The 22885-nt window shown below is 43.8% G+C and overlaps 2 protein-coding genes across 2 annotated transcripts; both read left to right on the top strand.

Annotated features, from left to right (window-relative positions):
- Positions 1-217: 217 nt before the first annotated feature.
- Positions 218-4558, top strand: LOC311139793 (transportin-2-like; the record flags this gene model as incomplete). The annotated part of the gene is made up of 9 exons (XM_084174746.1): positions 218-238; positions 658-816; positions 1059-1146; positions 1434-1532; positions 2940-3035; positions 3282-3457; positions 3763-3837; positions 4126-4265; positions 4439-4558. 8 exons carry the CDS (start codon positions 218-220, stop codon positions 4231-4233), a joined length of 822 nt encoding a protein of 273 aa, XP_084030872.1. The 3' UTR covers positions 4234-4265; positions 4439-4558.
- Positions 4559-9280: 4722 nt separating this feature from the next.
- Positions 9281-22640, top strand: LOC311145444 (F-box/WD repeat-containing protein 9-like). The gene is made up of 8 exons (XM_084181683.1): positions 9281-9409; positions 9663-9796; positions 10032-10179; positions 12286-13384; positions 13678-13826; positions 19921-20124; positions 21383-21448; positions 21614-22640. Exons 2-8 carry the CDS (start codon positions 9675-9677, stop codon positions 21686-21688), a joined length of 1863 nt encoding a protein of 620 aa, XP_084037809.1. The 5' UTR covers positions 9281-9409; positions 9663-9674; the 3' UTR covers positions 21689-22640.
- Positions 22641-22885: the final 245 nt, after the last annotated feature.

The following is a 22885-nucleotide window of genomic DNA, read 5'->3' on the forward strand; positions in this document are numbered from 1 at the left end:
ATTATTATGGACAAAAGAGCGAGAATATTTTTAGTTTTCAAATGGCAGCCAAGCATCGATCATCATGTCACCAGAATAAGACCCTCGATATTTATTGGAAAGGAGCATCAAGCTCATCACCTTGCACTTTCACCACCCTGTGAAGTTCATCATAATTTATTTAATCTGTAGCCTAATAAACTGCATGCTTTCCCACGTCGTAGTGGGAGGACCACACATGCCATCGTGTGACTCTTCGGTATGATGGTAATATCAATATTTGCGCAGAAGTGTTTCCACCGCCATTTCTCGCATAATACATTTTACCGAAGCAAAAAGATTCCACCTTGTCTAGCGAATTTTGTTTTGTCGACGTTTGGAAAGGTTACAGACAAATTTGCTCTTTCCATCAGGCCTGTCGTGATTTTTTTTTTAATCCAACATGTACTTTACTGGCATGAAAAGGTTGGATGGAAACCTGGTTTCAGATATTAATTATAAATTAGAATATAAACAAATGTTAATTGTCAATTTATTCTACACCACAAAACATAAGTTAGCGTAAACAAACTGCGTTTATTCAGCAATTTATTAAACAAATCGTACAGCGTTTTAGCTTCATATCCTAACTGAACAACAACCCACTGATGACTCTCTGTCCGTCTCCTCTCTCTCCAGATGTACAACCAGCACCCTGACCAGTACGAAGCCCCTGACAAGGACTTTATGATTGTGGCCCTGGACCTGCTGAGTGGCCTGGCCGAGGGCTTGGGGGGCAGTGTGGACCAGCTGGTTGCCCGCAGCAACATCATGACCCTGCTCTTCCAGTGCATGCAGGTACACAGGGGCATCCAAGTGCCAACTGTCAGTGGCCATTTTGAAAATGTTAAATTAGTCAATTTGAAGGAGGATAAGTTGCCGTATAGTTTATACAGTGCTGCTCTGTCGTTCGCAAAAAAAAAACTGAAACTGGTTTGTATGAAAGTTGGTATTATTGCTGTTTGGAGTGTTAAAAGTTCCAAATATTTGTTTTAATCAGATGTGTGTGTGTTTTTGAGACTAACTGTGCGTTCCACCAGGACCCTATGCCAGAGGTGAGACAGAGCTCCTTTGCTCTGCTGGGAGACCTGACCAAGGCCTGCTTCCCTCACGTCAAACCCTGCATTGGTGAGTCGACCATAGTAATGAAGAAATTACCTGTCAATGTCATGAAAAAGTAGATTCATAATCAGGACTAGATTACCAGTTGCTGGCGCTGAGGAGGTATGTGTGTTGGAGTGACTAGTAGTTTAGGTATTATTTGTATATTGGTGAGTGTGTATACCAGTGATTGTGTGACTTGTTGAGTGTACTGTTTGTTTAACCTGTGTGTTTGTGGGAGTTTGTGTATAGCAGGGATTGTGTGACAAGTTGTGTGTAGTGTTTGTATATAAACCTGTGTATCCCCCATCCAGCTGAGTTCATGCCGATCCTGGGCCTGAACCTGAACCCAGAGTTCATCTCTGTGTGTAACAACGCTACCTGGGCCATTGGCGAGATCGCCATGCAGATGGGTGAGTTACTGCTTGCTGTGTGTCCTGACTGCAGTCTTAATTTATTACACACCTGCACTCTTTACCTCACAACCACTCTTAAATGCATCTCACTATCTCTGCTTTCCCTCGCTCTCTCCCTCCCTTACTAATTCTCATAATAACACACACAGACAACCAACAACCAGTCTGCACCTATGATGATCTCTCTAACAGACATTCGAAATCTGAAATGTTCTATGTGGAAGTTAAAGGTCTGAGTGTGTGACAGAGGTCCCGGTGTAGGGATGAACACACAGATGGTAATGGTGTCACGTGTGTTATGGTGTATGCTGCTAGGGTTTGCTGTCTTTTGGATGGAGCATGTAGCTAACTCTGTCAGATTTGATTCGCTGCCCTTGCTCTATAACCCATGAACTCAATGACCCTCTGTCATACGAGTGAGTCAATCTCCCTTGACTACAGTGTGCTGCAAGATGCCTGAGTGATGGGTCCTGCTACCATTGGACTCTAACAGTGAGGCCTGCAGGTGTGTGCAAGCATGGCAGGCCAACCAGCAGTAGTACAGTGTAGTGACATTGTGCTAAAATACCTCTACAGGGAGAACTGACAAGAAGGATGAAGGAGATTGCTCAGGTGAGCTAGGGGGAACCATGGCTAAAGATGGTGGCCATTTTGGGAAATTGGCCAGAAATCACGAGAACCCTATTTTTGTAGCAACACCACCAGATTCACTCCATCAGTAATCCATGTTGGTAATGGTGATTTGATAGAAGTGATTGTAATGATGACACTATAAATACTCTAAATGACAGTGAATACTTGATAGCGCTGATGTTGGAGTTGACTGTAGACCTGGCTTCAAATTCTATTTGAAATCATTTGAAATACTTAAGCTGTGCTTGATTGTATATGAAAGGAACCTATAGAAAAGGCCCCAAAGTTTAAACCCCGTCCATTTGCCACTCCAGGCAGGCTAGAGAAAATGCTCAAAGTATCTGAAAGATTTCCAATAGTAATTGAACCCAGGTATGGGTATACTCCCGAGTGGCGCAGTGGTCTAAGGCACTGCATCGCAGTGCTAGCTGTGCCACTAGAGATCCTGGTTTGAATCCAGGCTCTGTCGTAGCCGGCCGCGACGGGGAGACCCATGGGGCAGCGCACAATTGGTCCAGCGTCGTCTAGGGTAGGGGAGGGAATGGCCGGCAGGGGATGTAGCTCAGTTCGTAGAGCATGCCGTTTGCAACGCCAGGGTTGTGGGTTCGATTCCCACGGGGGGTATGGGGAAAAAGAAAAAGTAATGTATGCACTAACTGTAAGTCGCTCTGGATAAGAGCGTCTGCTAAATCACTAAAATGTAAATGTATGGAGAGCAATGCCATAATTTCCAGCTGGTTGATTGTGTTGCGTTTTCCCTGGTGACTGTAGGATCAGACATGCAACCCTATGTTGGGCTGGTCCTCAACAACCTGGTGGAGATAATCAACAGACCTAACACACCCAAGACCCTCCTGGAGAATACAGGTACGGTACTCACACAGACACATGTTTAAATCCCTACCCCCATGGAAAACAACAAGTATTTAGGCTCCAGTCCACTCCTATTATGATCTCTTTAACAGACATTTGAAATCTGAGATGTTCAATGTGGAAGTTAAAGCTCTGAGTGTGAGACTAGGAGATCTGACTTTGAAGTTATTGTTCTAAAACTTATTGGTATGGCTCTGTAGTTATTGACACATAATCACTCCTCTGTTTCTCTTGGGACAGCCATTACGATCGGCAGGCTGGGGTACGTGTGTCCACAGGAGGTGTCTCCCATGCTGCAACAGTTCATCAGACCCTGGTGCACATCGTTGAGGAACATCAGGGACAATGAGGAGAAAGACTCTGCGTTCCGTGGAATCTGCATGATGATCGGCGTCAACCCCGCTGGAGTGGTTCAGGTGAACACTGTTCCACACAGGAATATGGATTTACTGGGGCCAATACTTTTAATATTTTTGTTCCCCGAGTGTGTTGCCTCTCCACTCTTGTCTATTATGAACTCTAAACAGACATTCTTAATCTGAATAACTAGTGTGGATGTAATTTAGACTCTGAGGTAACTCTGGTGAGAGAAGGCACATTGTATTCAACCAAGCGTGTTTGGTGTCATTGAAGGATGATTGGAACCTAAATGAGTAAGGGAATGTGGATGAATGTTGGATGATGAGGATGTTGTCATATGAACTTTGGTGTCTCTCTTCAGGACTTCATCTTCTTCTGTGATGCTGTGGCCTCCTGGGTTAGTCCTAAGGACGATCTGAGAGACATGTTCTACAAGGTAAGCACTCGGGAGATATATACCTCAACAAATCTCACCCATACGTTTGATCCTCAGGATACAAAGGTTCTAGACTGTTGGGTTCTAAGTAGACCTCATGCTCCTCTTCCTCCACACCCTGTGATGATCTTTATCTACAGACATTCGAAATCTGAACATATATTGTGGATATTTTAGACTCTGAGATGTGTGGTGCCAAGAAAACAAAAGAACCAGCTTTGCCAGTCGCTGAAGACCACTGACCGTATACCCCACCTTGATTTACAAGCTTTGTTTGTTGTGTTGTAGATCCTCCATGGCTTCAAGGACCAGGTGGGCGAGGAGAACTGGCAGCAGTTCTCAGAACAATTCCCCCCTCTGCTGAAGGAGAGGCTGTCGGCCTGCTATGGCGTGTAGTTCCCCTCGCCGACACAGGACACGCCTGTCAGGTATTGACTCACTTTAGGTAGAACTGATCTAGGATCGGCTTCCTTTCCCCATATCCTAATGTTATGTTTAGTCCATGTTCTCTCTGTTCACCTGAATAAAAAATTAACTTGTTTTCCCTTTTCTCCCTCCTCTTCCTATTCGTTCCTCTTCTCCCACTTTGTCCCCTCTCCAGGTTTAATCTACGGGAGGGTTACTGGGGGAACTCATCCATCTGTGTTACTGCACTGCCCTGATCGTGGGGGGAGGAGGAGAGGGATTGGCCCTGGCTCCTGTCCATTCAGACTACAAGTCCCACGACCCTGTGTGTCTCTGTGAGGGTGGGTGGGAGGGAGGGTTACTGGGAGGGAAACTGGGGAGAAAACCTCTGGATTTCAAACGCCAAACTTAAATCCAACGACATACTCCGATGTAACCAAAGCCACAGGGGTTCTATAAGAGGGGGAGGGAGGGTAGGATAAGCAAATGCACGGGCCGGCTACGAACGGCACTAGATCCATTCGATAACCAAGGTTAGAGGAGAGCTGTGGTGGGAGGGCGGGCGGGGTGGCAGCAACCCCGGAATAAGTAAATTAAGGAGAAATCTCAAAACCAGCCCAGGAGCCACAGTTTAAAAACACAACACACATATGTAGACTGGCACACTTAGACTTAGTTCAGGCAGGGAAGGTAGTTGCCCTGGCCCGAACGACCAATCGGTGCACAAGCACATTGCATACATTCTACAATAGTCATTTGAGAATCTATACAAAGGCTGTGGGTGGGATACAGATGTAGCGCTGATGTTTTATAATAGCTGCCTGAAGGCTAGCCTCAGAGGGGAAAGCATGAGAGGCTTTTCAACATAATAACGGGGAGAGTTCTAGAAGAGTAATTTGCACCTATACTACACAAGCTTTCATAGACCGTACATTACCGTACCTGTTCATATTGGGACTTATCTCTATAAAACACAGGTACATTTAGACAATTTTTCTTCCCTTGCTTGCAGAATTTATTTTTGAAATGATATTTGTTTCCCTTCTAAGAAAAATAGTAATTTAAATGTAGTCTGTTTTTTTCCTTTCCCAGTTCTTACTACAACAGACCGACACAATCCTTCCAGAAATAATTTACTGTAGTGCTGACAAATGTCATTTTTTCCTTTTGACTAGCTCCAGTAAGGGTTTGATTGGTTTGCATGGCATTGATCACCTCTTGTTAAGTGACGTGTGTGTGCGTATCTTGTTGTTACAAGTAGATTTTTACATTCGGAAACAATGGTAGTAGGCTTATCGTTCAAAGGTAACAACACTAGGTTATTTGCACCCCCCCCCCCCCCCCCCCCCTATTCTGTGACCAGCCCTCCCCTGTCGCCATACTTAACACATAGCAAACGGGTGGGTTTCTTTAGTGTCGAGATCCAGTAATGTCATAGTTCAGAGACGCAAGGTTCAATCGATCTTATAGAAGAATAACTCCCTGCAACCAGTTATACTGTAGTAAAAATCATAATCCGTTTTGCTGCTACTTCTTTTGTTTTTATAGTATTTACAATGGATTAGAGCGATAAGGCATCAGTAAGAACTTTATAATACATCAGTTGCTGGTTCTTTTTGATATTATGCACTTTTATTTGTAAGAATGTAGAATCTCACTTAAATGATAGACAGTAAATATACCAATCTTAAGGGTATAGGCTCTATTTCTTTTTGTCAAATGATTTTAGGACTGTTATGGTTTGCTGAAGTAAGACACGATATAATGAAGTTATTGTATAAGCAATGGTCAAAATGAGAAGTTAAGGCTAATGCCGCCGTTCATATGCTAGGTTAATAAGTAAGGCATCCAATCAGATGGATGGAATTGATTTAAAGGGTAAGTTGAGGACCATAGATTTAAATGGTCAATCTGCAGTTTGAATAATACCAAACAGCTAACCCGCCACTGATTTGGTAAACAGCTGAGGGATGTGGCTGGAGAAGTGTAACGACTCACGGACAGAGCAATGGATACAGGGACTGGACTGTCCATGATATCAAGATGATTGTTTTAACCATGTTTTGAGGCAATACAGTATTTGTATACATTTTATTTCCAAAAAATGAGTAAAAAAGCTTACTTTGGGTTCTGATGGGGTACGACAGTTGAGCTAAGATCATTAGGCATATGTTATATTCAAGAATCAATGGCTATAATTCATTTGAAAGTCAAAAAATGCATTTAGCAATCAGATTGCTCCTTTTAAAAGGGAAGGACTGACAGACATCAAGTATTTTGGATCCTGTGTACATCCCACAAGTGTTTCCAGACAGTCCAACATAATGTTTCCCAGCCTTTTCTACGTGAGCAGAATGATGAATAGTAGGGGAGACTGCTGTAAGTCCGCAAAGATAGAAAAATACCTTGACTAGTCAGTCTGCTATCTTAATAATACATATCTCGTCCATGGTCCCGAACAAATTTGAGTTGCATGCTTTTCCGTAATCGTTTTATTCAACTATCTCATTAAAGGCAGATACATGCCCTTCTAGGAGGACGTCTTTAAGAGCTACATCAATTGCAACTCGCCCACGCAAGCTGTGATAATAAAAGTGGGCGGCCATCTTTAGTCAGGCTGAGAAGAAGTACGAGAAGTCCAGGGTTAAACTGGCTCTAGTCCAGTTGGTGGCTGTTGTCGCCATTTGCTGTTTTCCACAACCCATTGATACTGTGTAGGATATGTCTGGGTATTATACAGATCCTAATTCTCTTTTTGTTTCCCCTGAGATTGGATACGTTAACATTCGTGAGGGAGTGATGGTCTTGTATTTTGTCAGTGTCTGAAGGTCTCTGTCACGTCTGACTATTGTTGATTGTGTGTCTGTCTGTATTTTACTGTATGCGTGTGTCCCGCATAGACTTAACTTTGCACAGGCCCTCCCCCAAGGTGATGGACATGTAGCTGACACCCGAGATGTTGGAGAGACCCTGTGTATCATCAACACTTGTCATATTTTACCATCTCAGTTTGATTGCCAGTCGGACCTCAGGTCTCTTTCAAAGCTTTGCTGAGATTTAGCAAGTCAGTAATGAAACTATGGCCATCTTTATCTCGCACAATGAAAATTGATATTCAAAATGTGAAGATAACACTGCCTTAAGCATCAGGCTAACCTATGAAAATGCAATTTCAAGTAAGATGAGCATTTATCCATGTAACATGGATTTTTAACACCAACCCACTGGTACATAAGTGGTTGATTTGACAGTATTTTGAATCTTTACACACTTTTGTAAACCGCTTCCACCCTTAGAGGGTGACACTTTAATCGTATCCTAAAGGGGTAAACTGATATGCAAGTGTTGGTGGATGGGGGTCCGGTCCACCATCAAGGTTGTGAGTAGGATAGGTGTGCACAGATCTACTGGCTAATTGCCACAGTCTTTGTACAATGCTACCAATGTGATACTGGTCCTATTAGGAAGAATTGGGTAAAAACGTTGAGGTTAAATCGCCTCTTAAATAATAGTAGCGAAATATTGATCTCAAAACCAACTCTTATTCTCAAGTTTAACAGTTTTCCACAAGTTGAGGCATTTTTAAAACATTTTTTTCAAGACTTACGAGATATACCATTTTTTTTTTTAAATTTTGCATTTTTGTTTTCAATGATTTTTTTTTTGTGCGGAGGAAGCGCACAAAGTTTTTTTTAGACTTTAAAAGTTTTTTCCCTGTAATGTTCTTTTTATTTAAAGAATTTTTTTGTTTTCGTTGTTTTATAGCGGACCATTTTATTTTGTCAAATGTAATGTAAAGTGGTAGTACTGAGAGTGGGAGACAGCATGGTGCATACCTGGGGAAAGATGGGAAGAATTGTGAAAACTCCTGTATACATTTTGTTTCAATCTTGAAATCATTCTTGACGAATGAATTTGATGTAGTAGCGTTTTTTTTTTTCTTAACTGTGGTGCAGGTGGGATGTTAACTGATGTATCACTTTCTAGTTTACTTTTGTGAATGGGGAAATAAAAGGTTTTCTATCAAGCTGGGAATAAACTGATGTTGACTGTTTTTATTTAGATGTACCAACTTGTTGACATATATTATTGAGCCTGGCTGTGCCAAGTTAATGTTGCACCCCGTCACATTTGGTATAATTTTTCCATGGTATCCATCAGATGAGAGGATCTGAACTCAGCTTTTTCTACAACCTTCATACAGCAGCCTGACAACCTATGGATCACGCTTAAAGTGCAGACCTATCATTCAATGTATTAATGCAATTCTTTATTGTAAACATTTTAGTCATTTAGCAGACGCTCTTCTCCAGAGCGACTTAGTTAGTGAGTGTATACATTTTCATACTGGCCCCCCCGTGGGAATCGAACCCACAACCCTGGCGTTTCAAACGCCATGCTCTACCAACTGAGATACACATGTCAACATTTGTAAACCATTGTCAAAACTGATCCTATGCTGTTTTTCTTGTTTAATGAACACTAGAATTTACAAAAGCCAACAAACCGCTACAGTACAAACAAATAGCCATACAAAAGATGAACAGATGCTGGTTTGTTTACATCTTAGGTTAATGACGAAATTTGGAATGCGCCGGAAAAGAAACCCCATTTGTTAGGGTCGTCGCGTCACTGCAAGTCATAAACTCTGCCTATTTCTAGAATTTATCTTATTAAAATCTGATTTTAAACCTAACCTTAACCACACTGATAACCTTAAATTAAGACCAAAAAGCTAGTTTTTGTTTTGACGAATTTTGACGATACATCTAGCTAGTGGAAACCTCATTTGAATGAAGGAGCAATTTGTCGGTACAGTAGCTAGCAACTGTCATGTCTATCCGATTTCTTATAAAACTCGAGTTAAAGAAGAATCATCGGTCACTGTTTTCTTTCAATGTCGAGGAGCTGGTTATCACAGTTGTTAACTTTTACATGTGTTAAGTTCCAGGATTACTCGCTTGATTGGCAAACAAAGGCTATTTTGCAAGTTAGCTTGCTTGACACTGATATTACCAGCCAACGCCCGGTAGCAACCGTCGCTGGCTAGCTTTTAGGCTTTTTCTTCTTGCACCGGGCTCATATTGAAAAATGTCATACGTGGACTGACAAAGGCTACTGCTGTCAAATGAACTGTCAGACCTCATAAGTAACAGAAGGACTTGTGGTTAAGTGCATCATATCTAACTAGCATGTTACACTTGTTCCCTGTATCTGTTAAAGTCCTAGGGCAATTATAAAGTTCTGTTCCCATTATGGTGTATAGTTTTTAGGATGTTTTTTACTGTAGTTATTCCATTTGTTAGCAATGAATGCACAATCATGACCCTATTGACAATTTGATTGTGCTAGTCATCAATGACTGACTGCCTTAGCCGAGAATCTGAAATGAAACTAAAATGTATGATACACTCCTGCAGTAAGTGGAGTGGATGTCTGAGCCTCGGGTCACTGTGGGGCAAGATGAGGCAGGGGCCGGGAGAGAGGAGAAAGAAGCTGAATCTGCACCACTGAATCAGCCCTCCAATGAAGCCTCCAGGCCTGGACAGCTAAGGTTGGTACCTCTGATGACCCTCACAACAGTCTTCCTGCTTTCAGAAAAGTTCCATTATTCTTAGGGGTGCGCTAATGAGCACTGCTGGCTTGGTTATGATGCGCCCACCATAGTAGCTGGAACTCTGCTGAAAAGGACAGTGTGACAAGAACATGTCAGAGCCTATAACGTTTGGGTTGACACAGATGTGTAAGAAGGGTATAACAGTCCCATCCCACACTGTTCTTTCTCACAGGCTGCCCTCAGGCTCTCGGCTCCCCTCTGCTGAACCGAGCCCTTCCCCGTCTGCTGAAGGAAGCGGCTTGCTGTCGTTGCCGTGGGAGATGGTGGCTCGCATCGCCTCGCACCTCCCAGCACAGTGTGTCATCACGGTCCTGCCACAGGTGTGTGTGTCAGTGGACAGCGTCATACCTGTCCTGGATACCGATCTGCTTCTGCTTTAGCTTGTCCAGCATGCCAATGACAACAGAGTTGGCAAAACATTTTTACATTTACAGTGGGGAAAAAATGTATTTAGTCAGCCACCAATTGTGCAAGTTCTCCCACTTAAAAAGATGAGAGAGGCCTGTAATTTTCATCATAGGTACACGTCAACTATGACAGACAAAATGAGATTTTTTTTCTCCAGAAAATCACATTGTAGGATTTTTAATGAATTTATTTGCAAATTATGGTGGAAAATAAGTATTTGGTCAATAACAAAAGTTTCTCAATACTTTGTTATATACCCTTTGTTGGCAATGACACAGGTCAAACGTTTTCTGTAAGTCTTCACAAGGTTTTCACACACTGTTGCTGGTATTTTGGCCCATTCCTCTAGAGCAGTGACGTTTTGGGGCTGTCGCTGGGCAACACAGACTTTCAACTCCCTCCAAAGATTTTCTATGGGGTTGAGATCTGGAGACTGGCTAGGCCACTCCAGGACCTTGAAATGCTTCTTACGAAGCCACTCCTTTGTTGCCCGGGCGGTGTGTTTGGGATCATTGTCATGCTGAAAGACCCAGCCACGTTTCATCTTCAATGCCCTTGCTGATGGAAGGAGGTTTTCACTCAAAATCTCACGATACATGGCCCCATTCATTCTTTCCTTTACACGGATCAGTCGTCCTGGTCCCTTTGCAGAAAAACAGCCCCAAAGCATGATGTTTCCACCCCCATGCTTCACAGTAGGTATGGTGTTCTTTGGATGCAACTCAGCATTCTTTGTCCTCCAAACACGACGAGTTGAGTTTTTACCAAAAAGTTCTATTTTGGTTTCATCTGACCATATGACATTCTCCCAATCCTCTTCTGGATCATCCAAATGCACTCTAGCAAACTTCAGACGGGCCTGGACATGTACTGGCTTAAGCAAGGGGTCACGTCTGGCACTGCAGGATTTGAGTCCCTGGCGGCGTAGTGTGTTACTGATGGTAGGCTTTGTTACTTTGGTCCCAGCTCTCTGCAGGTCATTCACTAGGTCCCCCCGTGTGGTTCTGGGATTTTTGCTCACCGTTCTTGTGATCATTTTGACCCCACGGGGTGAGATCTTGCGTGGAGCCCCAGATCAAGGGAGATTATCAGTGGTCTTGTATGTCTTCCATTTCCTAATAATTGCTCCCACAGTTGATTTCTTCAAACCAAGCTGCTTACCTATTGCAGATTCAGTCTTCCCAGCCTGGTGCAGGTCTACAATTTTGTTTCTGGTGTCCTTTGACAGCTCTTTGGTCTTGGCCATAGTGGAGTTTGGAGTGTGACTGTTTGAGGTTGTGGACAGGTGTCTTTTATACTGATAACAAGTTCAAACAGGTGCCATTAATACAGGTAACGAGTGGAGGACAGAGGAGCCTCTTAAAGAAGAAGTTACAGGTCTGTGAGAGCCAGAAATCTTGCTTGTTTGTAGGTGACCAAATACTTATTTTCCACCATAATTAGCAAATAAACTCATTAAAAATCCTACAATGTGATTTTCTGGATTTTGTTTTCTCAATTTGTCTGTCATAGTTGACGTGTACCTATGATGAAACTTACAGGCCTCTCTCATCTTTTTAAGTGGGAGAACTTGCACAATTGGTGGCTGACTAAATACTTTTTTTCCCCCACTGTACATTTTAGTCATTTAGCAGACGCTCTTATCCAGAGCGACTTACCTTACCATTTTCATACTGGCCCCCCTGGCCCCCCGTGGGAATCGAACCCACAACCCTGGCGTTGCAAGCGCCATGCTCTACCAACTGAGCTACACGGGGCCTAATGCCATAATAGACTGGAAACCATGCTAGGCTAGGGACATTTGGAAAAAGCTACAGGCTTAATCTTTTAGAAAAAGAAATGGTTGAGTTGTTTATGTATCTGAGCTGTACTGGGCTGTCCTGACCTGGTTACACATCCATCATAGCTGCTGGAAACATGCTGGAAAGGATCTTGTGAAAATAAAATGTCCAAGTCAGCCTAGTACGGTTCAGGCCAGCCCTACAGTGTGAATCAGGTCCATGTCTCTCCCTCTACAGGTGTGTCACGCCCTGGGAAATGTGGGTAAGGACAGCACGGCATGGCAGTTGCGGGCATGCAGGCTAACCGGTCCCAGAGCCTCCTTCCCCGTGGGGCCACGGGACGGCTTTGACTGGCCCTCGGCCTGCCTGGAGATGGAGGAGCTGATCACTTGCTGGACGGGCCAGGGGGAGAGGGCCGCCAGGGAGGCCGAGCAGGCAGAGAGGGAGAGAGAGGTGGAGAGGGCCCAGGAGAGGGAAAGGGATAGAGAGGCCCTGGCAGAGGAAGGGATTGGAGAGTGGGAGGAGGTGGAAGAGGGCAGGCCCCAAGTGGATGAGGGGATAGAGGTAGAGGAGGTAGGTTTTCGGGTGGAGGGAGTGATGGCAGTACCGTGGGATGGGGAGGAGTTGATGGAGGAGGGAGAGATGCAGCAAGATGGGGGAGGGGATCTACCGATGGGAGTTGGGGAGGGAGAGGAGAGGCAGGAGGCTGCAGCCGAGGCCATGATGGAGGAGGAGAGAGATGATGAACAAGGGGTCCTGGAGGCCATCGAGGTGGAGGAGAGAGATGATGAACAAGGGGTCCTGGAGGCCATCGAGGTGGAGGAGAGAGTGGGAGTTTTGGCGGATAGAGACGGTCAAGATTACATAGCGGGCCCGAAACTGGGAGGAGAGGGAGAGAGAAACGGGTCCAGCTGCCCTCCCAGTCCTCCCCCAGCCCTGGAGCGCCTCTCCCTCCCCTCAGGGCACATTGCTGAGGTCAACTCGGTTCTCTTGGTGGGGGGAGAGGGGGCAGTGTGTGCCTCAGGCTCCCGGGACAGGAACGTGAACCTGTGGGACCTACGGGAGGGGGGCTCCACGGGCAGGCTGCTCCATACACTGGGGGGCCAGGGCCTCTTCAGCACCCACAAAGGCTGGGTGTGGTGCCTGGCGGCCCGGGGACCCCTGCTGGCCTCGGGCTCCTTCGACAGCACAGTGAGGCTATGGGACCTGGGGGCCCAAGGGGCTGAGAGGGGCCTAATCAGGGCCCGGGCTGCCGTGCTCTGCCTGGCCCTCCCCCAGACGGACGTGCTGCTGGCCGGCACCTATGACAAGAAGGTCAGCGTCTACGACACCAGAGGTGAGTGATTCATAAGAAGGGCACTTGTAGTCTCTGTTCTACTAAATTAGATTATATCAGTCGATAAAAGTGAACACAAACAATACTAATGGTTATCGTATAGAAATAGACTTACTGAGGGGTAATTGGACAAAGGGCCTTTTCCCGTCTAGTAATTATATTTCTATGCGTTATCCTTTGGTTGGCCAAATGGACTGCCCATTCAGAATATATCAGTTGATTAGAGCAAATCCAGAAACTATCAATTGTCAGACGTCGTTGGATGATGATGTCATGATCTGTCTGTGCTGCAGTGGCGGAGCCCCTTGTGAAGAGCCTGCGTCTCCATAGCAACGCGGTGCTGTGCCTGGTAGCAGACGAGCAGTACATCCTATCTGGGAGTAAAGACCGCACTGTGGTCATCTACGACCGAAGAGCAGGGAAAACCCTGCAGAAACTACAGGTACAAACACACACACACACACATATACACATGCATGCGAACACACACACTTACACACAGACTGTATAAGAATAGTAGAATAATTACAATTTACTGTTCATGTACTCCCCACACTTAGGGTTGCAAAGGGAGGGTATATTACTGGAAACTTTCAAAGTATTTTGGGGTACTTCAGATCATCACAGGTGTGTGTAGACACAGATATAAAAAATTAATACTGTTATTTATATATATGTATATTAGTGCATTCGGAAAGTATTCAGACCCTTTCCCTTTTTCCACATTTTGTTACGTTACAGCCTTATTCTACAATGGATTTAAAAAAGTTTTCCCTCATCAATCGACACACAATACCCCATAATGACAAAGTGAAAACAGGTTTTTATAAAATTTTTCAAATGTATTACAAATAGAAAACAGAAATACCTTATTTACATAAGTATTCAGCTCTTTGCTATGAGACTTGAAATTGAGCTCAGGTGCATCCTGTTTCCATTGATCATCCTTGAGATGTTTCTACAACTTGATTGGAGTCCACCTGTGGTAAATTCTATTGATTGGACATGATTTGGAAAGGCACACACCTGTCTATATAAGGTCCCACAGTTGACAGTGCATGTCAGAGCGAAAACAAAGCCATGAGGTCGAAGGAATTGTCCGTAGAGCTCCGAGACTGGATTGTGTCGAGGCACAGAAGGGTACCAAAACATTTCTGCAAGACTGAAGATCCCCAAGAACACAGTGGCATCCATCATTCTTAAATGGAAGAAGATTGGAACCACCTAGACTCTTCCTAGAGCAGGCCACACTGCCAAATTGAGCAATTGGGGGAGAAGGGCCTTGGTCAGGGAGGTGACCAAGAACCCGATTGTCACTCTGACAGAGCTGCAGAGTTCCTCTGTGGAGATGGGAGAACCTTTCAGAAGAACAACTATCTCTGTAGCACTCCACCAATCAGGCCTTAATGGTAGAGTGGCCAGACGGAACCCACTCCTCAGTAAAAGGCAAATGACAGCCCACTTGGAGTTTGCCAGAAGGCGCCTAAAGGACTCTCAGACCATGAGAAACAAGATTCTCTGGTCTGATGAAACCAAGATTGAACTCTTTGTTCTGATTCCAAGCGTCACGTCTGGAGGAAACCTGGCACCATCCCTACGGTGAAGCATGGTGGTGGCAGCATCATGTTGTGGGGATGTTTTTCAGTGCCAGGGACTGGGATACTAGTCAGGTTCGAGGGAAAGATGAATGGAGCAAAGTACAGAGAGATCCTTGATGAAAACCAGCTCCAGAGCGCTCAGGACCTCAGGCTGGGGGCGAAGCTTGTAGCGTCATACCTAAGAAGACTTGAGGCTGTAATTGCTGCCAAAGGTGCTTCAACAAAGTGCTGAGTAAAGGGTCTGAATACTTATGTGAATGTGATATTCATTTATTGTTGTATTTTTAATTTTTGCAAACATTTCTAAAAACCTGTTTTTGCTTTGTCAATATGGGGTATTGTGTGTAGATTGATGAGGGGGAAAAAACAATTTAATCAATTATAGAATAAGGCTGTAACGTAACAAAGTGGAAAAAGTCAAGAGGTCTGAATACTTTCTGAATGCGCTGTGTGTGTGTGTGTGTATATAATATTAATTTGATATTACTTTATATTATGAATACATTTTAAAACATTATTCCAGTATAAATTCCCAAAGTTACCATAGATTGCCATAGTTTACCTGTTAATTAGAAAAATTACAGAAGATTCCGGTAACTGGTAATTTACCGGTTGCTTTGCAACCCTACCCACACTCACCAACACACATCCCTACATAACTATCCTTTTTCCCATTAGAAGGTGGTCTATCAGTTCACTGGGAGTGGATTATAGCCAGACCCATATCTGTTTGTGCTGTTTTTTTTTTTTTTTTTTTTGGGGGGGGTAGATCAGCTTTAATATTGCAGATAGATTGTAGCTTCGATCAATGTAATTGTTTGCATCATTTCCAAGTAGGCTTCTACTTCCAGCTTATACGGGCACAATGTCTTTTACAATAGATATCTTTTGTTTGTTTTTAATCCCATCCTTCAGCTACCCTCAACCCCTCCCATTTATCTCTGAAGACCATCCAGTTTGATTTCTATTTGCCATATACTTTTAACTGTGCTGTTTCACAAAAGTTCTGAACCTATATAGATGTTACGGACACAGCATATTTTACATTAGCTATCGTGTTGTTTTTAGTCCCACCCTTCAGCTCCACTCAACCCCCACCATCTATCTCTTAACACCATCCATTTTTATTCTTCTATTTGCCATATATTTTTCAACTGTGCTGTGATGTTTCTCAAAAGTTCTGAACCTTTCTATTCTCATAGTTTCTACAGATTGTAAATTAAAGATACTGATTTTTGCTAAAAGTATTATATTATTGATCGATTGACAATTACTTTTCAAATCACCCAGCAGTGCTATTTGCAGAGTTAGCTATTTGCAGAGTTAGCTTCAGCCATTCCTGGACCTGCGACCAAAAACAAGCTACATATGGACAGTACCAAAACAAATGATCTAATGATTCTGTCTCTTCGCAGCAAAATCTGCAGAGCTGGGATGGTTGTATCCCCCATATATATAACATTCTATTGGTTGCAAGAATTTTGTACAGTGGGGAAAAAAAGTATTTAGTCAGCCACCAATTGTGCAAGTTCTCCCACTTAAAAAGATGAGAGAGGCCTGTAATTTTCATCATAGGTACACGTCAACTATGACAGACAAATTGAGAAAAAAAATGAATTTATTTGCAAATTATGGTGGAAAATAAGTATTTGGTCACCTACAAACAAGCAAGATTTCTGGCTCTCACAGACCTGTAACTTCTTCTTTAAGAGGCTCCTCTGTCCTCCACTCGTTACCTGTATTAATGGCACCTGTTTGAAAATGTTATCAGTATAAAAGACACCTGTCCACAACCTCAAACAGTCACACTCCAAACTCCACTATGGCCAAGACCAAAGAGCTGTCAAAGGACACCAGAAACAAAATTGTAGACCTGCACCAGGCTGGGAAGACTGAATCTGCAATAGGTAAGCAGCTTGGTTTGAAGAAATCAACCGTGGGAGCAATTATTAGGAAATGGAAGACATACAAGACCACTGATAATCTCCCTCGATCTGGGACTCCACGCAAGATCTCACACCGTGGGGTCAAAATGATCACAAGAACGGTGAGCAAAAATCCCAAAACCACACGGGGGGACCTAGTGAATGACCTGCAGAGAGCTGGGACCAAAGTAACAAAGCCTACCATCAGTAACACACTACGCCGCCAGGGACTCAAATCCTGCAGTGCCAGACGTGACCCCCTGCTTAAGCCAGTACATGTCCAGGCCCGTCTGAAGTTTGCTAGAGTGCATTTGGATGATCCAGAAGAGGATTGGGAGAATGTCATATGGTCAGATGAAACCAAAATAGAACTTTTTGGTAAAAACTCAACTCGTCGTGTTTGGAGGACAAAGAATGCTGAGTTGCATCCAAAGAACACCATACCTACTGTGAAGCATGGGGGTGGAAACATCATGCTTTGGGGCTGTTTTTCTGCAAAGGGACCAGGACGACTGATCCGTGTAAAGGAAAGAATGAATGGGGCCATGTATCGTGAGATTTTGAGTGAAAACCTCCAGCCAATCAGTAAGGGCATTGAAGATGAAACGTGGCTGGGTCTTTCAGCATGACAATGATCCCAAACACACCGCCCGGGCAACGAAGGAGTGGCTTCGTAAGAAGCATTTCAAGGTCCTGGAGTGGTCTAGCCAGTCTCCAGATCTCAACCCCATAGAAAATCTTTGGAGGGAGTTGAAAGTCCGTGTTGCCCAGCGACAGCCCCAAAACATCACAGCTCTAGAGGAGATCTGCATGGAGGAATGGGCCAAAATACCAGCAACAGTGTGTGAAAACCTTGTTAAGACTTACAGAAAACATTTGACCTGTGTCATTGCCAACAAAGGGTATATAACAAAGTATTGAGAAACTTTTGTTATTGACCAAATACTTATTTTCCACCATAATTTGCAAATAAATTCATAAAAAATCCTACAATGTGATTTTCTGGAATTTTTTTTCTCATTTTGTCTGTCATAGATGACGTGTACCTATGATGAAAATTACAGGCCTCTCTCATCTTTTTAAGTGGGAGAACTTGCACAATTGATGGCTGACTAAATACTTTTTTTCCCCACTGTATAATAATTTAAATAGAAAATTGTTATTCTAAATCCGTCGTCGTTTTGCGTATCAGTTCATAAACCATGTGCCATGGAATCGGTACATCGAAAATCTCTTCCCAACTATTTTGTAATCTAAACTCAGCAAAAAAAGAAATGTCCTCTCACTGTCAACTGCGTTTATTTTCAGCAAACTTAAAATGTGTAAATATTTGTATGAACATAACAAGATTCAACAACTGAGACATAAACTGAACAAGTTCCACAGACATGTGACTAACAGAAATTGAATAATGTGTCCCTGAACAAAGGGGGGGGGGGGGGGTCAAAATCAAAAGTAACAGTCAGTATCTGGCCACCAGCTGCATTAAATACTGCAGTGCATCTCCTCATGGACTGCACCAGATTTGCCAGTTCTTGCTGTGAGATGTTACCCCACTCTTCCACCAAGGCACCTGCAAGTTCCTGGACATTTCTGGGGGGAATGGCCCTAGCCCTCACCCTCCGATCCAACAGGTCCCAGACGTGCTCAATGGGATTGAGATCCGGGCTCTTCGCTGGCCATGGCAGAACACTGACATTCCTGTCTTGCAGGAAATCATGCACAGAACGAGCAGTATGGCTGGTGGCATTGTCATACTGGAGGGTCATGTCAGGATGAGCCTGCAGGAAGGGTACCACATGAGGGAGGAGGATGTCTTCCTGTAACGCACAGCGTTGAGATTGCCTGCAATGACAACAAGCTCAGTCCGATGATGCTGTGATACACCGCCCCAGACCATGACGGACCCTCCACCTCCAAATCGATCCTGCTCCAGAGTACAGGCCTCGGTGTAACGCTCATTCCTTCGACGATAAATGCGAATCCGACCATCACCCCTGGTGAGACAAAACCACGACTCGTCAGTGAAGAGCACATTTTGCCAGTCCTGTCTGGTCCAGCGATGGTGGGTTTGTGCCCATAGGCGATGTTGTTGCCGGTGATGTCTGGTGAGGACCTGCCTTACAACAGGCCTACAAGCCCTCAGTCCAGCCTCTCTCAGCCTATTGCGGACAGCCTGAGCACTGATGGAGGGATTGTGCGTTCCTGGTGTAACTTGGGCAGTTGTTGTTGCCATCCTGTACCTGTCCCGCAGGTGTGATGTTCGGATGTACCGATCCTGTGCAGGTGTTGTTACACGTGGTCTGCCACTGCGAGGACGATCAGCTGTTCGTCCTGTCCCTCTGTAGCGCTGTCTTAGGCGTCTCACAGTACAGACATTGCAATTTATTGCCCTGGCCACATCTGCAGTCCTCATGCCTCCTTGCAGCATGCCTAAGGCACGCTCACGCAGATGAGCAGGGACCCTGGGCATCTTTCTTTTGGTGTTTTTCAGAGTCAGTAGAAAGGCCTCTTTGGTGTCTTAAGTTTTCATAACTGTGACCTTAATTGCCTACCGTCTGAAAGCTGTTAGTGTCTTAACGACCGTTCCACATGTGCATGTTCATTAATTGTTTATGGTTCATTGAACAAGCATGGGAAACAATGTTTAAACACTTTACAATGAAGATCTGTGAAGTTATTTGGATTTTCATGAATTATCTTTGAAAGACAGGGTCCTGAAAAAGGGATGTTTCTTTTTTTGCTGAGTTTATATGGCACAGCTGTCAATGTTTTGGTCCTTAAATGAAACTGGTATACTTTTTGATTTATCACAATTTTCTTTAACCAATTTTGATCTTTAATGCAGGGCCAACAGACAAGTTCCTTACTTTCTCCCCCTTCCGCTTGTGCTGTTTTGTCTTATTTGTTTCGACAATGACCAGGAGTTGGCAAGTCTGCACAAACAGATCCAGGACCAGGCTATAATAGGTTAATATGTGTGTCTTCATTCTGGTTTGTCTCCTCTCCCCAGCTGAGCTCCTACCTGCTGTCAATGTGCTACAGTGGCAGTGAGGTGTGGGCGGGGGACAACCGGGGCATGCTCCATGCCTTCTCCATGCAGGCCGGTTCCGTCAAGCCCCTCTCCCAGTTCGACGTGGGACACACCTCGCTGGTCACCGGCATCCACAGGTCCCCTGGGAGCCTCTACACCTGCTCCGCTGACCGCACCATCAAGGTACGTCATGTTAGCCTGGTTAAACCAGTCTGAATGCTGTGAAACAATGGTGAACATGGCGTTCTGTCTGGTTTATGCCAGGCATACACTACACGATTTTGCCACGTTTTTGCCGTCCCAGATTGAAATTTCATGATCGGGGTAAAATCCTATGAATTTGGACTAGGGTCAGTACTTCGGGACCCATTTGTTTGAGCGGGTCAAGGACTCACCGATGATGGCTGTTCTGTTCTCCAGACCCCTGTCGGATGTCCCAATAATTTTCTGACATGTCAGACATTTTTGTTGTGTATCTTGTAGTATGAGCAGTGCTACAACGCGATTGGGCAAGGTCTGCTGCCAATAGCCAATGAGCATTCAGCATGTGAGACCAAAACAAAGAGGAAAGCAACAACAACAAAATGCATGGTGTGGACCGAGGTGATGGAAGATTTTGTTTTACATGGCCCGGTGCCCCAAATGGGTGGAGTTAGATATTTTAGACCATTCCATTGGTCCTTAAGTGAAATCTCCACCCACCTGGGGCACCGGGCCTTGCAAAACGAATTCCAGCAATATATATTTTAATTATTTTTATTTTTATTTATTTTAAATCTGCGTCCATGATAGAAACCAAAAAGAGAATTTCATATTATCATTATTATTTCATATGAAGTACATATTCTGGGCCTCCGTCTTTTTTATGTTTCTGCACATAATAATGTGCACACTAATAAAGCAGCTTACTGTTTGCGTGTCGGCATTTTTTTCCTACGACAACCGAGAAACACAGGGTAGCTAGGGAATCATCGTGTAATGTGAGAACCCACATCCTTGGGTTGAGGATGGACAGAATGAAAGATTTGAAGGAAATGTGAGCACGTCCAAGTTGTTAAGATTTTAGAACAGCATTAGCCAGGCTTACACCCTGGAGCCCACTAATTGAATAGAATAGAATGTCTTTATTGTCCATCCGGGGATGGGAATTTGTCTTTGCATCACAATACAATAATGATTATAACATATGTAGTAATATCTCTTCAGCTCTGTTGTAATGGTATTCTGTTTAGGGGTTTTAGATAGATTTCTACTTTATTGTCCTCAAAGAGGATGATAATTTTCACTCCCATTTGCGTCGGCTAATGCTGATACTAATAAATCAAATCAGTTACAAACAACATTAAACCATTATCAAAACCGTGTGCGTTGATGACATGGATGTACAAAATCCATGTTTCTTCCTTCCCTGTTCCTATCTTATCAACCATTCATTTTCCAGGTGCACCTCCCCTGTGCCCCTCCAAGGACGCTGTGCACACTGCACCACCAAGCAGGCGTCAATGGGGTGAGTCTCTCCCCTCTCTCTCACATTGTCACTTTTTTTATTTAGAGATTCTGATGGCTTGTAGGTGTCCTCTTAATCTCTCTCCTTAGTCTCCTACCTTTATCTGGTTGAAGAAAAATGTGTTTTACTCTCTCTCTCTCTCTGTTCCTCTCTCTCTCTCTGTAGTTGAGTGTGGAGGCAGGAGTGCTGGCTATCGCCTCAGGAGAAATGTGTGTGGAGGTGTGGAGGGCCAGGAGGTGAGTGGGGCCACAAGGGCCACCACACCCACCCTAATCTACTTACGTTCCTGAAGTGATGCAAGATGACTGACGTATAATGCTCTGTCATTTACATGAACAACTTTCTCATATGCAGTGAGAATGTTGATGTGAAGGACCAGTGCTCTTAGCTTTACACCCAAAACTATATACAAAACTAAAATAGTTTGTGTCTGTGTGATTCCCATGCATTTTTTCAAAGAAAAGAACACACAAAAAAGCTCTAGAAAATAATTGTATTTTTCTCTGTGACAATTGAAATAGATGCAGAAACACAATGGAAAGAATCAGTCAAGCCGTCCCTGACACGCTGATTGTAATGTATTTTGTATATTAATTTATGAGCATGGTCGAACTGTCATAAATTATGTGTCTAGTGGCGTGCTTATACTCAGTACCACACCACTTGTTTGTCAATTTCACTGTTTGGAGTTCTTCCTCGTTGTCGTTCTCTCTTAGGGTAACTACTTTACCAACTCTTACCATGTTACGGAATGCTCTTTTTATTTTTTGATTTGATTCTGCACTGTTGAGGAAAGCTGGTAAGTAAGCATTTCACTGTACAGTTACACCCGCTGTATCCTGCACACGTGACGAATAAACGTTGATTTGAATCTGTAGCGTCCCAGCATCAACCTCGCTCCAGTGGCTCGTTAGAGTCCAAAACCCAATAGTACTGCATTGTTCACTCATTATTTCTTACAAGTTATTGTTGTTACACACACTGATACAGTCTGAGGCTACAGTGTCTATGCTGCTCTCGTTGGCATGGAGATTGATTGTTGCTAACTCCTTATCTGAGACCAGACTTCACCTGCTGCAAGAGAGCCCTCTGACTGCATAAAAATAACCAAATGATTCAGATTTTGTAAATATGCTTTTGTGAATATGCTATGTGTGATTTCTTTTGTTATGAATAAAATGTGTACACTCAATCAATTAATTGTTTACAAGTGTACCCTGTCGTTCTGTAATATCAAGAAGAAGATAAACGGTTTGCTCTCCTTTGTTATTGAGACACTCTGGACTGCAAGCCATTTGTTGAAATTACAGTATGACCATTACTGTACCAACCAGTCTGTTTCTGCTTTAGCCAACACATTAATGTCTGACATGATGAAGTAGGACATGTTGAAGTAGCCTGGCATCAAAACGTTTCACTGTTGTTGATGATGAAGCA

This window comes from Coregonus lavaretus (assembly GCF_964263955.1).
Source record: "Coregonus lavaretus genome assembly, chromosome: 2".
In the NCBI taxonomy this organism is placed as follows: domain Eukaryota; kingdom Metazoa; phylum Chordata; class Actinopteri; order Salmoniformes; family Salmonidae; genus Coregonus; species Coregonus lavaretus.

Coding starts and splice junctions, on each gene's coding strand:
- LOC311145444 (XM_084181683.1), top strand. CDS start 9,675: ATGTCTGAGCCTCGGGTCACTGTGGGGCAAGATGAGGCAGGGGCCGGG. Junction 13,827..19,920: donor AAACCCTGCAGAAACTACAG/GTACAAACACAC, acceptor TCCTCTCCCCAG/CTGAGCTCCTACCTGCTGTC. Junction 21,449..21,613: donor ACCAAGCAGGCGTCAATGGG/GTGAGTCTCTCC, acceptor CTCTCTCTGTAG/TTGAGTGTGGAGGCAGGAGT.